The following is a 15,460-nucleotide window of genomic DNA, read 5'->3' as shown; positions in this document are numbered from 1 at the left end:
TTTCTACAATCAGCTCTGGCCCGTGTCCTTTTACAAGTGATAATAATGGTAACAACTTACTTGTATTGAGGTCTTCCAGGGACAGGGACTGCATTTACTCACTTATCCTCAAAACCACCCCAGTGACTGATGCTATTATTATTATTATACCCATTTTAGGGATGAGGAAACAGAGGCAGAGAGGCTCTTACACCTCACAGAAGGTGACCCCCTTGGGTGAAAGAACTACTGAGCAGGGAGGTGAGCCCAGGCGTTACCTCCAGAGCATGTGCTTTGTCCACCACGACACAGCACTTCCCAGGGAGGCTGGTTCATGAAGGGAACCTTGACACCCTGCATCTACAAACGAGTCTTGCCTCAAAGGTGAGCTGGAGTTTTTAGATGATGTGGGTGCCAATTAGCCGGGTCACAGAAGGAACCTGGTGGTGGGGGCTGGGTTTCCACATGAAGTACCGGAGGGCGAGTGCCGGCCTGGCTTCTCACTTCCACTCTACCACACCTTAGCAATGTGACCTTGGAATGAATTCCCCTCTCTGAGCCTTGGTCTCCTCATTAGTTAAAATGGAGACATGAACTCCCACCTCGTGGAACTGCTGAGGATGACAGGTGACCGGCCCCAGCCTGGGCCCCACAGATGCTGCTAGTATTGGCAGGAGAGGTATCCATTGTGACCACCCCATAACTAACACTGGGGGAAGGGAGGGACAGCTTATGTCCTCCCTTTCACCAGCCACGGAGGGCCAGGTGCTGATCAGCTGGAGCAGCAGGAAGGTCACTCACCTGAGCTGCTCTTTGAACATCTTCTTGGACTTGGATTTCTTCCCGGGTCTGGTAGAGGAAGGGGCGACTCCGAGTCCGAAGCCTTGTCCGTCAGGCTCGCCCACTAGGTGGCCGTCAACGTCCACGAGCCCTGCCTGGACAGAGGCCAGTTGCAGGTCTGTGGTTAGATTAAGGGTTCAGGCTCCCTGGGGAACCAGGCGTATATGGACCAAAGGTGGACATGTTCATCCCACACACCAAGATGTGGCTCCTGCTGATGTCACTCCAGGCTGTCCCCAGCAGAGCTGTCTCTGACCACCCTACTCAATGTCCACTTCCTACATCAACTCCTCTCATGGTCTGGTGTCTCATTCCATACTCTGAGGCTCTTGGGGCCCGTTTCCAACCTAACTCCGGGAATTGGTCTTGTTTACTACTAGCCACATCTCCATTTTATGGAGAACATTTTGAACTCATATGCGGTTTACTCCTGCATGGGTCACCCCATGCTCATGCTGGTGTTACCTTTACCTGTTGCAACCCTAGATCTGCTTTAATGCAGGACACTCGCTGTCTCTGGAAAGATCTGGGGATGGAAAAATCTGATGTGAGTCTTGTCGGCAAGAGGCAATTGTGCTTACCTTCTGGACAGCAGAGATGGCTGCGAAGTCATCCTTGTCTATGAGGGTGTACTTCCTGCGCAAAGCGGACTCCACTTCCTGTTCCTGTTGGCTTGGGAGAGAGAGTGAAAGAACCCCTCACAGCTGGGGCCATGCTGAACCCACTGCGGCAAGCACCAAGTACTGGAGTTAGAAGTTGTTTGTGTGTGGCCCCTGCGACAGAGCCACATCCTCATCATGAACCAGACCAGACAAAACATGCTCATTCCTCTGCTCCCCACTCCCCAGTGCGTGTACCCCTTGTCCAGCCCCCAAATCTGCAGGGGCCACCTTATGTGCCAAGCACAACTGCTCTAAGATGACCTTTAACAAGGACCGTAAGCCTGCCTCGGCACCATGCTTCCCCACCTGTCCGTCTCTAACAGGCCCTTCAAAATCACATACCCAGCTTCTGTGATACCATCCAGCATCAGCCAGTCAGGCTACAGGTATGTCTGTACCCAAATAAACCACAAATCCCTCCTGAGGTGGGGAGGGGGTTGTGGGGAGTATCAAAGTGTCCTGCTCCGGCCATCTTCAGGGCTGGCACTCCATAAGGACCTCCTGTCCAATTAATAAACTCAGGAAACCAGGGACCACCTCGTCTCTGAGTAGCCCTTGAATGGAGGGCTGTCCTCCCCACTTCCCCCAGGGGAAGGGAAGGGCAGGAGGATATGAGAGCTCAGGCCCAGAGACACCCAGGGCCTGCCATACCCAGAGGCCTCTGATCTGGCTCCTCACACACCAGAGAGAAGGCAGTGCACTTGGAGACCGGCATCCATACCATGGGAAATGAAAATGGCAGCCTGACGTAGGAGTTGGGTGGATGGGGTGGGTCCCTTACCTCAGAACCACCCGGAACTGGTTGAACACCTCCTGGATCTGTCTGAGGTTGATTATCTGGAGGGAAGAGAACAAGGCAGAGGTTAGACCAAGGGCACCACGGGACCAAGGCTGTGTCTGTGTTAGTAGAGAAACCAGGACCCCTTGGCTAACCCGTGGACCATCTGTCTCAAGAATGGGACATCTGGGACTTCCTTGGTAGCGCAGCGGTTAAGAATCCGCCTGCCAACGCAGGGGACACGGGTTTGATCCCTGGTCCGGGAAGATCCCACATGCCGCAGAGCAACTAGGCCTGTGCGCCACAACTACTGAGGCCACGTGCCTAGAGCCCGTGCTCCGCAACAAGAGAAGCCACTGCAATGAGAAGCCCGCACACCATGACGAAGAGTAGCCTCCGCTCACCACAACTAGAGAAAGCCCGTGCGCAGCAACGAAGACCCAACACAGCCAAAAATAAATAAATATTAAAAAAAAAAAAGAATGGGACATCTGCCAACACCCTCTCAGCAAAGTGGCAGTCCAGCCCTCCTCAAGAACAGAGGAACACCTGATTAGTAGTTTTAAAACTATTTACTGCGACTATAAAAATCACTTTTTCTGAGTGAAGACCTGTATAAAATTAAAATGACTCTAGTTCTTGAAAATACTAAGAAAACATTTAAATAAAATTTATTGTCCTCAGCTCTCTCCTGCTTCCAAAAGGTTCCATTACAAACCTTTCTGTGTGGGCACAGACACACTCACCTGTGGCTGAAGAAAGGCCATCAGCCTCCCTCTTGGGCCTATAGCCCGCCAGCATTACCCTCGACGCCTTGGTCAGTCTGGGGCTGCCCTCATTAGGAAGACCAGAGCAGCCTGCCCCTCAGTTGTCCCAGGCTTGCCTCTGGCAGCTGCTCACAGTAACAGGTCGGGCAAGGTTCTGCCCATGAGCTCCCTGGTGAGAGGTCTGCCAGCCTGTGCTATAAAAACAATGCATCTTTCCCTGTGTGGCTGCTGTCTCCTCCTCCTTGGCCCACTCCAGCATGGGCCCTGGGGGTTCTGCCTTGTAGACAACCAGCATGACCGTCATCCTTTAATGCCCTCACTCTGCCTGGCACAGTCAAGCCCCTGAGGTGCTGCATCTCAGTTCATCCCAGTTCGGTTTCCCTCCCCACCACACCGTACAGGTGAGGCCACCAGAGTACACGAGCTTGAGCATTTTCCTGAGGTCACTCAGCAAGGAGATAGCTGAGCTGAGATTCGATCCAGGGCAGCCTAGCTCCAGGGTCCACACTTGTGCCCCCAGTGATGGACCACCTCCTGTGTATTCAAGGCTGTTTAAGGCTGTCAGCCACTCTGTGGGTCACCTACAGCCCTGCAACCCTAAACATGGATGCCGAGGCCCTGAGGTGGGCTGAAGGGCCCTGAGGCCAGGAGTCCAGCACCACCTACCCTACACCCCCTGTACCCTCTCAGTGTGAGGTTCCAAGGCTAGCACAGCACGCTTCGGGGTATGGCCGGGAGATGGAGGCCCGGGCCAGCTGGACACGGTGGTCCTGAGGGGCTCCTTACGTCAATCTCGTCCAGCGTTCCCTCCAGGTACCTCCGCACCTGGGAGTTGATCTCGGCAATCTGAATTTCATCCATGGGGTCATAGTTCACAAGGGTACGGTTGGCCTTGGAGGAGGAAAAGGAACATATTGTTAAGCTCCAAGCACCCGAGCCCAAGCGGGGTGGCAGGGACCATTCTGAGAACCAAAGTGGGGAGGTTGGGCACAGACCCTGGCCGCCCAAGCCAGCTCCATTCCCTTCATCACCACGTCCTGGCAAGGAGGGCCTGACTCACAGGCCAGGTGTTCAGGTCAGCAAGGGACAACCAGGTAGGGCGGGGAAGGAGAGGCTGCCCAACAGGGGGCCTGCTACTCCAAACAAGGGGGTTCTGCTGACTGAGTCTCAGCAGACTCTGTAGGATGAGGGCCACAGGAGGGAGGGGGCAGCCTCTGCCTTGAGGCTCCTCTGGACCATGAGCATTAGCTCAGACAGGCTACTGGAGGACTCCTGCCCCCACCCCCTACCTTCATGGCTCCCTGCTGCTGTCCCCACCTGACCATCCAGCCTTGGTCAGGGGCCACCTCTCCTGACCTTGACCCATCATGCTGTCTGCCCCTGTACCCCTGCCAGGCCTCTGGCCCCTGCCCCTCATCCCCCTGCCTACTGCCTGACCATCTGACACCCCTGTCCACATCTTCTTGTTTGTCCAGTGTCCCTGCCTACCAGACATTCCTGGTCCCCCAGCCCTTCTGCCCCACCCCCGAGTCTCTCTACTCAGCCCCCAACCCATCTGGCCCCCTGTCCACCCAGTCCCTCCGCCCACCCAACCGGCTCTGCTCATCCAGTATCCCTGCCCTGACCCTTTGCCCCCTCCCAACCTAGCCCTTCTGCCCACCTGGTAACCTGACCCTAGTCCCTCTAGCATTCTGGCAACCACGCCCCACCACCACCTCTAGCCCCTTACCAGGCTGTCATGGATGGCTAGTTCCTGCTTGAGCAGTGCCAGCTCCTTCTCCAGGTTCTTGACCATCCGCTGCCAGGGAAACATATTGTGTGGGGTGGGGGGGTGAGGGGGAAAGCAGGGAGGACGGTCAGAGAAGCCACCCTGCCTCTTCCATATCAAGCCTATAATTCCCCACCTGTGCCTGGACATCCTTGCTCTTCCAGGTAATCCATGGGGTGTGATCTCAGCATCTGGATGATTCCCTCCCCACTGGTGACTTTTCCCCAAATGGGTGACTTTAGGGTTTGAGGGGGTCTAAGCAGTCCTCTGGCCTCTGCCTCTTACTGCAGAGGAGACTGAGAACAGAGTGAGCACGGGCACCCCTAGGGCCACCTCAAACCCTGACTCCCAGGAGCTCCAGGATACTCCAGTCCAACAGGGTAATGGCCCTCTCAGTGCAGCCCATGCCTCCAGGGTGCATTGACCCTCATCCTTCCCAACCACTACGCAAAGCATTACCATTCCCCACTGATAATCAGGTATGCCACCTCCAATTTATTGCTGCTACAAAAAATGCTGCAAAACATCTTTGCACTTACATCTTTGTATACGAAAACACAGTGATCTATGAGCTGCCTTATTACTTCTATGTGATCTGCCTTATTACTTCTTTCCTACTCTTTTCCCCCTGCTCACTCCACTCCCACCAAATGGGCACATTCCTGCCTCTGTATTGTCTGTCCCCTCTGCCTGGGACACTCTCCTCCCAGGTATTTCCATGGCTCACCTCCCTCAAGTCTTTGTTCAAAAGCTTCTAAATTAGGCGCACCTCTATCACCTCATGTAAAACTGCAATCCCCTCCCCACCCTCACACCACTCTTTTTTAACATCTTGCTCTACTTTTCTTTCATAGAACATACCCTCGAGCAGTGTTGTCTAATAGAACTTGCTGTAATGATGAAAATGTTCTGTGTTTGTGCTGCAAGCCACATAAAGCTATTGAACACTTAAAATGTGACTGGTGGGACCAAGGAAGTGAATTTTTTTTTTCTTTTAATTAATTAATTAATTAATTATTTTATTTTTGGCTGCATTGGGTCTTCATTTCTGTGCGAGGGCTTTTTCGACTTGCAGCGTGCGGGAGCCACTCTTCATCGCGGTGCGCGGGCCTCTCAGTGTCGCGGCCTCTCTTGTTGCGGAACACAGGCTCCAGACGCGCAGGCTCAGCAGCTGTGGCCCACGGGCCTAGTTGCTCCCCGGCATGTGGGATCCTCCCAGACCAGGGCTCGAACCCGTGTGCCCTGCATTGGCAGGCAGACTCTCAACCACTGCGCCACCAGGGAAGCCCCCTGAATTTTTAATTTTATTTAATTTTTACTGATTTCAGGGGACTTCCCTGCTGGTCCAGTGGTTAAGACTCCGCACTTCCACTGCAGTGGGCACGAGTTCGATCCCTGGTTGGGGAATTAGGATCCCGCATGCCGCGTAGCACAGCCAAAACAAAAAAATTTTTTTTACTGATTTCAGTAGCCACATGTGAGTAGTGGCTACTGTATTGGACAGTGAAGCTCTACAACTTACCTATTTTGGTTTTAAGAAAAATTATATATATTTAAGGTGTACAACATGACGTTTTGATATACATGTACACAGTGAAATGATTACTACAGTCAAGCTAATTAACATATCCACTAGTTACCATTTTTTGTGTGTGTGGTATGAGCATCTGAGATCTACTTTCCTAGCAAATTTTCAGTACACAATACACTACTATTAATTATAGTCACCATGCTATACATTAGGTCCCCAGAACTAACTCATCTTAGAACTAAAAATATGTACCCTTTGACCAACATCTCCCCATTTCTCAGCCTGCCCCCACCCACTCCTGGTAATCACTGCTCTACTTTCTGCTTCTATGAATTTGACTTTGTTAGGTTCCACATATAAGTGAGATCATGCAGTATTTTTCTTTCTGTGTCTGGCTTATTTCACTTAGCATAATGTCCTCTAGGTTAATCCATGTTGTCGTAAATAGCAAATCTAGAAATGACTGATTTCTTATGCTTATTATATCTATCTCTCCCACCCCCAGCAGACTGTCAGCTCTTCAAAGACAGAGATTTGTGTTTCTGTTGGTACACTGATACATCCCAAGTGCTTCAAAAAGTGCCTGGCACATAGTAAGTACTCCATAAATTTTAGCTGAATGAATAAATGATACATTTCTAGAAGCAGAATTGCTTAGTCATTTTACATTTGATAGATACTGTCCTAGTGTTTTTCATATAAGAAGCACAAGGGACTTCATGCTGAGAACCTTCACTGTGAACAACAGGGCTTCCTTTAGTTGTCAAAAAATGGCCACTGGAGGGAGCCCCTGACAGCTGGTTCTCAGGACTGGTGACCAAAGCTGTCACCAGTCTGTAGCAAGGGGTCCTGGTGTCCCGGTGGCTCAGTGGCAAATCAGGGCACAAAGCCTGAACTCAAGACACATGACCAGGGTCCAGGTTCTGACTCTGCCCCTCTGGGCATCCTCAAGATGGTCCTTCAGGTGGACTCCCTGTGAGGTGAACGGGAGAGGACTGGTGGCCAGCCCCCACTCATCTCCATCCCTTCCTCTCAGCTGAGGGATCTCAGCTCTAGAAAATGCGCTACGCCCAGCTAGGAAAAGTCTGGCTGAGCTGCTGGGGACCTCCAGCTGGATGACTCTGTCCAGTGTGGCATGAGGAGCCAGGTTAGACCTCTGGGCCAATCAGGTGATGGTGGAAATGAGCCATCTGCTCCCATGGGTCACCAGCCTCTATGCTGCACCCTGAGAGTATGGAAGCCACTTCTCCTACTGCCTGGAAAGCTTAGTGGCCTCTAACTTGCCCTCTTCTACTGACTGGAAAGAAGCTGCTTGGAAATAGGGCTGAAGCAGAAGACCCCACAGAATAGGGTCTGGCAGCACCTCCTGGCTGACCAACTCCCTTATAAGAAACAGGGGTATTTTCTGGATGGAAAAAAAATGCCTCAGAGACAGCACAGACCCATGTAAGTTCCTTGATGGTTAGGTGTTTCCATCATAAACGTAATGAGGATAATTCAGAGAGTTCTGCTTAAGTCCACGCCAGATTGTGAGCAGCTATCAGCCTAAGAAGTTTCCCTATTTTGACCCCATGGCAGCGTGCAGGTGTGCTTCCTCTTGGCAGAGTAGGGTACCCCAAGTCTCTCTGCTGTCTGTTTATGCCCGTGGCTCACAACCCTTACACCACCTCACAGAATCACAGAATGACATAGTGGGAGGGTTGCTGGAAGTCATCAGTCCAACCTCCTAGTTCACAGATGAATATCCTGAGGCTCAGAGCCTGAGCAACTCACCACAGAGAGCTGGTAGCAGAGCTGGATCAGGAACTCAATCTCCCACCTTCCAGCCAGCCCCACCAACCAAGGAAACTCTACAGAAGCTATTCCACCCCCTTGAAAACAGGTATCAGTACTGAAAATGGTGCTGGAAACAACCTGGGAATACAGGCTACAGTCTAGGAAAGGCAACAACCAAAATAATTTTCCAGGTCTCTCTCGAGAACTCATACATATAAAGGAAAATGTTTATCATAAAGATTATAAACACATTTGCATTTGGTGACATGGCAACTTGGCTGTCCAGGAACAACAGTGCAGATTTCAGAACAGGAATTACATTAAAATGAAAGCCCTCGCTGCCAGGTGCAACGCCCACTCAGCCAGGTTCACAGGTGGTAATGTGGTAGTCCTAAGCTAAGAGAGCACCAAATAAGAAAATAAGAAAAATAAATAAGAAAAGCTCCAAGCTACAGAAAAGCATAGAAAATAATGCCATGAAACCTTGGGAAGACCACCCTAAAATCTGACTTTAACAGCATGCCACCATATTGGCTTCAGGTGTTTTTGTTTTTGTTTTTTTAAGAAATAAAACATTTCAGATAAATGTGAAGCCCCTGGCTACCCCACTCCAAATCCATTCCGAACCCTGACATCCAGAAGGAGCCTCTGCTCAGTTTGGTCTTTTCACTCCCATACATTTTTTCTTTGTACACACATCTATCCACTAATGATGATCAGCATTGCTTTGAATGTTCTTATACTTGGTATAAATGAGAGATGCCACCATTCAATCCCCAAGTTGTTTTCTCACTAGAGATTATCCATGCTCACAGCTCTAGCTCTGGCTCCCTCCCTCTGCAACCTACTTAGCTACCCTTCTGTTAAAGGCTATTAATCATGTTCCTAACTTTTCACTATTACAACAAGCAGTGCAGCACCATCTTCTATAAGTCTCTTTATGTGCATATGTGAGAATGCTGCTAGACTATATACCTAGAAGTGATACCGCTGGTCTGCAGAAGTGACTAGAGTGCTAGCTAACATTCCCTGAGCATTTACTCTATGACAGCACTGTGCTAAAAGATTCCTACCCATTATCTTGTTCTTCACATCTCTTTGAGAGTGAACTCTGTTACTCCTGCCTTAGAAAGAATAAGTATCTCGCTGAGGTTATACAGCTGACGAAGGAAAGAGCAGGCTGCTGAACGAGTATAGCCCCACGCAGGGGCCAGCGCTCTTAACTACTGTGCCCGTCATTCTCCAAGTGTGGTCCAGAACAGCAGCAGCAACAGCACTGGGGACACTCATGAGAAATTTGAATCCTCAGCCCCCACCCCAGACCGATGGAATCAGGAACTCTGGGAACGGGTGCAGTGACCTGTGGTTCAATGAGCCCGCAGGGTGATTCTGATACCCACTCAAGTTTGAGAACCACTGCTCTAAGCTCTACTTCCTCCTCAACCTCCAAACCATGGGTTAGATCCACAGAGCCCCCGGACTGTTATTTTCCTTCAGGATTTAGAATCTGAAAAGTTTAGCTAGTTTGTCATGGGTTTAGGGCATGTATATGTTCCTGTCTCCAGTAACTACGATTGCATAAGCATGTTAAAGGAAAACCAAATTATTGGTAAATGTGTTTTTACTTTACTAGATGTTGCCAAAATGCTCTCCAAAGTGGTTGTCAATTACACTTTGACAAGAAATAAATAAGCATTGCTGTTTCTGCACATACCATTGTTTCCACATTGTCAGAAAATTTCTAATTTTTGCTAGTCTGAGGGTGGAATTCCACTAAGGTTTTAACTTGCATTTCCCTGGCTATTGGTGATGCTGATCATTCTTCTGATTGGTCAGCTGTTTGCTGAGAGGGATTGCTCAGACTGGGAAGAAAGAGGTTCTGTAGTGACCTAACCAGATGAGTCTGAGAGATGGTCCACACTGATTTAGCTCAGAAACAATTAGCTCTAAGGACTCTCATGCAGAAGCCCAGGGCACTCAGAGGCCTTGAAGCCCCACATAGGAATTGGGTGGGGGCCTGACCTAGCCCTTTCACCTTTGTGGCAGCCCCCAAGGGACTCTAAACACTGGCCTATCCCAGAGCAGAAAGGGACTGACCCAGGATCACATGGGTATCTTTGGTCAAGGCAGGAAGGGAAGCCAGGCTCTTGTGACCCAGGCAGCAAACCCATACACCTTCCCCACAGTGAGATAGCTGCCTACAAGCCCCTTAGTACCTCAGCGTCATACTTTTCATTGATGGCAGGCTCAGTGGTGACCAGCTTCATCCTGCTGGCAAACCGCAGTGAAGACAGCTGAAAAACAGATCAGACAGACCTCTAGGTTCTTGGTCAATTACTTGTGAGTAGAGATATTCGCAAAACAGGTTAAAGGAGTCCACTAGAAAACAAGTCTCCCTGCAGAGAGGAATGCTCCATGGGCCCATGGAGTGACGTCTGGGGGTCCTGCCCGAGTCCCTCTGGGGGCACAGCCAGCCAGGGGTAATTATGGCTGGGGGCCCATGGGGTGGCCACAGAAGCGGGCACTTGGGAAACAACCCCGCTGCGCTGATGTTCCACGAGGAGTGGAGGGCTGCTCCCTGGCAGTGAGGAGCAGCCAGTGAGCCCTGACATCCCAGCCTCATACTGTGCTGGGCTGACTCGGAGCCCTGAAACAGGGAAGCCGACTTGGAGGGGGGATGGGTAACCCAGAAGTAGCCTCAGGAAAGCCTGAAAGGGCTCTTCCATTGGACAGTCTTGCCTAGTGGTTAAGAGCTCAGCCACCAACCAACTGACTGCACAACCTCAGACAGGTCTTGTAACTTCTCTGTAAAGTTGGGAAGACCTGCCTCACAGGGTCACTGGCAGACTTAGTGCTGAGGTATGTAATGTGCTCTGGACAGAACTGGCCCACAGAGAGCCCTCAGGAAGAGACCCCTGTCATTTTAGTTGGAGTTGCTTCTGTGAGGGTGAAATCAGACTCTCCTGCTGTAAGCACAGCAGCAAGTGTGGCCACGACTCCCTCATACACACATGCGTGGTCACTGCATAAAGCAACACAAATCATGACAGGAACTGTTTTAAAGTATTAAAGCATTTGGAGAAGAGAATCATGAGCTTCCACACCCCCAATATGCCTTTGTCCCAACCCCCGATACTCTTCCAGCAGCTCCTTAGGGCTCCTATGGGCTCAGTCCTAATCAGAGATCCCAGGTGGTGTGGGCACAAGCCTCGGAGGACAGCAGGTACCAGGAGAGCTGCTTCCTGTGTGACCATCTCAGGGATGGGGATAAGGGGAGAAAGGGTCTTCCACGGTCTTGGAGGATGTATTTCTTAACCAGGCAGCCAGGAGGCCCAATATTCATATGACTCCTCTTGGGGTTCACTCATGCTTTGTTATGCTGTGAGACCAGTAGGTGCCTGAAGGCTTCCTCTGGGGATGCTGTCTGCACGTCAGCTGGAGCTCCCCTCTCTGGCCTCCCAAGTCCCAGGGCACTGGGTATGTGGCAGGAGAACTCCCCCTGGAAGCTGGGATGGTCCCTAATGCACCAAGCTGGGAGGCCCTGCAGGAGCATCTTGCCCTGCAATGTCCCTGGAAATGACCTGTTTCACCTAGTGGATTCTCCAGATGACTGAAGCTTGCCCCAAACATCCACATTTGAGCAAAATGTCTAGGGAGAGATTTCCAAACCTATCTTATTTAGGATGGGTAGGGAGGAGAGGCGGGGAGCCCCAGCCTGGGTGCCTAGCTATGTGGACTCACCTGTGTCACTGGCTCACTTCGTATTTCTGCCTCTGGTTCTCATAAGCTTCTCACCTCCCCGGGTCACCTGTTTCCTGCTGCTGGATTAATCTCCCCGAGTCACAACTCTGGCCACAGCCCTCTCCTACTAAAACCTGGTGACAGCCCCAGCCACCTGGAGCAGAATAGCCAAGGCCTCAGCATGGCCGCCAGGGCCTATCCAGCCGCTGCACCTTCTTCTTCTTCCTCTCCTTCCTGAGATCCTCGCTGCAGTGGCCAAATACTCCTGGCATGGGCCAGAAAACACAGTCCTTGCCCCACAAAGCTGGCTCTCAGCCTTCTCTCCTCACATAGGCCCCACACTGAGCTTGCCACCTGCCTTGCCTCTTCCTTGACATGGCTTCTGCCCCTTGGTACTTGGTATTTGGATCCTGGCTGGGCCCCCTTCAGCAATTTTGGCTCAGACTCATCCCTGGATCCCTCCACCCTTGACCATGTCTATAGCTACTGTGTCAGTTTACCCAGCCCTGGCATGCATGAGGAGGAATTCCATCCCGGTTGCATTGGCTGTCTTTACATACCGTCTCTTCTAACTGGGCGGCTTCTCCATAGATGTTTGTCACAAGGACCATATTGCAATTTCCCCCTGCAGAAAGCAGGACACAGAAGGGTCATGAACCATGTGTGTTTTCTGCCAAGAGATTCCTTTGAGGCTGGTGGGTGGCAGAGGTGGGAGGGCTCGGAACATTTGTGTCCCTTCAAAATTCATATGTTGAAGTCCTAACCCTCAATGTGATGGTATATGGAGGTGGCGCCTGCAGGAAGTAATTAAGTTTACATGAGGTCATGAGGGTGGAGCCCCATGATGGGATTAGTGCCCTTGTAAGAAAAGAAAGAGACCAGAGCTCTGTCTCCCTTTCTGATCTCTTTCTTTTCTTTCTCTCTCTCTCTTTGCCATGTGAAGACACACGAGAAAGTGGCCATCTACAGGCCAGGAAGAGAGTTTTCACCAGGAGCCATTCCTGCCAGATCTTGATCTGGGACTTCCAGGTTCCAGGACTGTGAGAAATAGGTGTCTGTTGTTTAAGCCACCCAGTCCGTGATATTTTGTTCTAGCAGCCTGAGCTGACTGAGACAGGGTCAGAGAGGACACACGCAAGCATGCATGAGGCTAGGAGGCAAGGGGAAGAAGAAGAGAAGCAGGAGAGGCTGTCAAATGTACCTAAAAGAGGAGCTGGGGGAAAAGCAGAGGAGAGAAGGCCTGGGGTAGGGCAGAGGCCTCTAGGCCAGGGCTTTGCTTATGGTGGGGGGGTTGGGGGGGAGCACTCAGTTAATAATCACACAGCAACCACCATGCCACTGGGCCCAATGTGAAAGCCTGGGAACACAAGGATAACAAGATACAGACCCAGCTCCTCAGTCAGGGAAAGGAAGACATCACAGGAGAAGCCCTCCACCTTGGTATTCAAGGTGATGAAGGATTCTGCCAGCTGGTTCAGGGAAGAGGGGAAATGAGAAGGTACTTCTGGTAGAGGCAAAAGCTTAAGCAAAGGTTCTGAGGAGTGAAGAGAATGGCATGGGGGACATGAGAGGGCACTGTGCTTGATTCTGCCTTTCCAGGTGTGCCTGAGGTCACTGTGAAAAGGCTGCAGGTAAGTCCATGCCACCAGGAGGGAGCAATTCCATTATCACCAGTAACAGACATGCCAGGCCTGTCCATCCCCACTGTGCACCAACCACACCCTCACCTAAGGAATCCTTCAGGGCGTGGGTGAGCTTGCACTGCCGGAAGGGGATGTGGTCTCGCTTCTGGTCCCCGAGGGCAATGATGGCCTGCTCCAGGAATGACAGCGACTTGTTGATGTAGGTGGCTTCCTTCAGGACTCGGCCCTCAGACTACAAACCAAAGGTCAGTTCCTCATCAGACCAAGTGGAGAGGCTGCCCCACAAAGAACACTGCAGGTCTGTGGCCAGGCCAGAGCCTCCTTCCCAGAACCAGGTCTTCTCTCCCTGTCATGGGATTGTATTGTATCCACCTTGGGCTAATGGGAACACTCACAGGAACACTCGTGCAAATATTCTTATGAATGAATGCTCATGTGAATATGAATACTTATGTGAATATATGAATACTCCCTTAAGAGTCACACTATTATGAATACACATGGGAATATTTGTGCAGATACTTGAGCAAATAATCCTGGGAATATACATTCATTCAATACACAAATACAAACATTAATACGAATGCACATAGGAATGCTCATCTGAATGCTCTTGTGAATACTTACGTTAATACGCTCACATGAATATTTATGTGAGATGAAAAATTAATGCAAATATTCATTGTGTGAACACTCACACTGATACACAGAGAAATGCTAATACGAGCATGGAGCATTGACTGAGCACTGACTGAGTGCCAGGCACTTTGCTAAGAATTTAGGAGCCATCATCTCATTTAATGTTTACAAAAATCCTGCCAGGTAGGAACTGCCTCTCTGTTTCACCTCTGCTAGTTCTGTCCCTCCAGCTCCACTGCGCCTAGCTCGGGATGGTACTCACGAATGCCCAATGAGGGACGGCCCAGGTGCACAGAAACTAAGCCGGAAACAGAGCTGTGGCTTCTTGAGGAAGAATTTCCTGCTCCCCCACTTACCCCAGACTTCCCCAGCCTCTCTGAGCCTGCTAGATCCACCAAGTTAATTTTGGAAGTGATGTACTTTTCGTCTGATAAGGTCCGCGAATGGGCCTATGAAACACCCAAAAAGAGGTTAAACTGTCACAGGGAGAAGGTTCTTACTGAGCAGGCCCCATGGGAATCGACCACCCCTCTCGGCTCTTCAAAGAGCTTGCACTTACCTCCACGTAGATTGTGAAAATGCAGTGTGACCTAGATGAGTTCTTGTTCATTGTGTGGGAGGCTATAATCCTGTTGGTCTCTCCCTGAAGAAGACGGAAAACACAGACAATGTTCTGAAATATTAAAATAACATGGCATTTGGATCATTTTCCTATTATGCAGAAAAGATATTTATATCACTGCTATCAGCCAGGCCTTCCAGGGAAATCTCATTTATAAACTAGTAGAATAGAAGACAAATTGGAGTCCAGACCTATACTTTCACTCACTGCTAGAGATGTGTGAATTTGTATAATAGTTTTCTTTCTTTCTTTTTTTTTTTGGCCACACCATGCAGCTTGTGGGATCTTAGTTCCCCGACCAGGGACTGAACCCGTGCCCTCGTGAGTGAAAGCGCCAAGACCTCACCACTGGACCACCAGGGAATTTCCTGTATAATAGCTTTCTGAAAAGCAAAGCAGCAATAAGAATTAAGAGGCTTAAAAATGTTCATGAATATTGAATCATAACCAACCTACATATCCAACAATTAGGGAATGGTCTAGCTGTACAATGGAATGTTATGCAGCCAGGAGAATGCTGACAAATAGTTTGTTGTTGTTGTTGTTTTATAAATTTATTTATTTATTTATTTTCAGCTGTGTTGGGTCTTCGTTGCTGCACGCGGGCTTTCTCTAGTTGCGGCAAGCGGGGGCTACTCTTCGTTGCAGCGTGTGGGCTTCTCATTGCAGTGGCTTCTCTTGTTGTGGAGCACGGGCTCTAGGTGCACGGGCTTC

At 50.3% G+C, this 15,460-nt stretch overlaps 2 protein-coding genes across 9 annotated transcripts in view; one reads left to right on the top strand and one right to left on the bottom strand.

Annotated features, from left to right (window-relative positions):
• The window catches only part of KLHL18 (kelch like family member 18), a 153,360-nt gene that overhangs the window by 66,224 nt on the left and 71,676 nt on the right, over positions 1 to 15,460 (top strand). For 2 of the 4 annotated variants that reach the window (XM_082347383.1, XM_082347382.1), the window contains exon 4: positions 6,831 to 6,918. The exons of the other annotated variants lie outside the window; for them this stretch is intronic. In XM_082347383.1, the coding sequence (XP_082203509.1) occupies positions 6,831 to 6,918 (88 nt within the window). The remainder of the gene's footprint in view (positions 1 to 6,830; positions 6,919 to 15,460) is intronic. 4 annotated transcript variants of the gene reach the window in all.
• The window catches only part of KIF9 (kinesin family member 9), a 49,085-nt gene that overhangs the window by 16,633 nt on the left and 16,992 nt on the right, over positions 1 to 15,460 (bottom strand). For all 5 annotated transcript variants that reach the window (XR_014232633.1, XR_014232634.1, XM_082347365.1 and 2 more), the window contains exons 7-16: positions 14,684 to 14,767; positions 14,481 to 14,573; positions 13,570 to 13,717; positions 12,403 to 12,467; positions 10,318 to 10,395; positions 4,756 to 4,824; positions 3,813 to 3,917; positions 2,263 to 2,318; positions 1,401 to 1,491; positions 781 to 914 (exon numbers count right to left, since the gene is read on the bottom strand). Coding sequence is in view for 3 of the 5 variants with exons in the window: in XM_082347365.1 (XP_082203491.1) it covers positions 781 to 914; positions 1,401 to 1,491; positions 2,263 to 2,318; positions 3,813 to 3,917; positions 4,756 to 4,824; positions 10,318 to 10,395; positions 12,403 to 12,467; positions 13,570 to 13,717; positions 14,481 to 14,573; positions 14,684 to 14,767 (923 nt within the window). In the remaining 2 variants the exon portion in view is untranslated. The remainder of the gene's footprint in view (positions 1 to 780; positions 915 to 1,400; positions 1,492 to 2,262; positions 2,319 to 3,812; positions 3,918 to 4,755; positions 4,825 to 10,317; positions 10,396 to 12,402; positions 12,468 to 13,569; positions 13,718 to 14,480; positions 14,574 to 14,683; positions 14,768 to 15,460) is intronic.

Source organism: Balaenoptera borealis (assembly GCF_965194805.1).
Source record: "Balaenoptera borealis genome assembly, chromosome: 12".
Lineage (NCBI taxonomy): Eukaryota > Metazoa > Chordata > Mammalia > Artiodactyla > Balaenopteridae > Balaenoptera > Balaenoptera borealis.
This window is presented reverse-complemented; position numbering and strand designations above follow the sequence as displayed.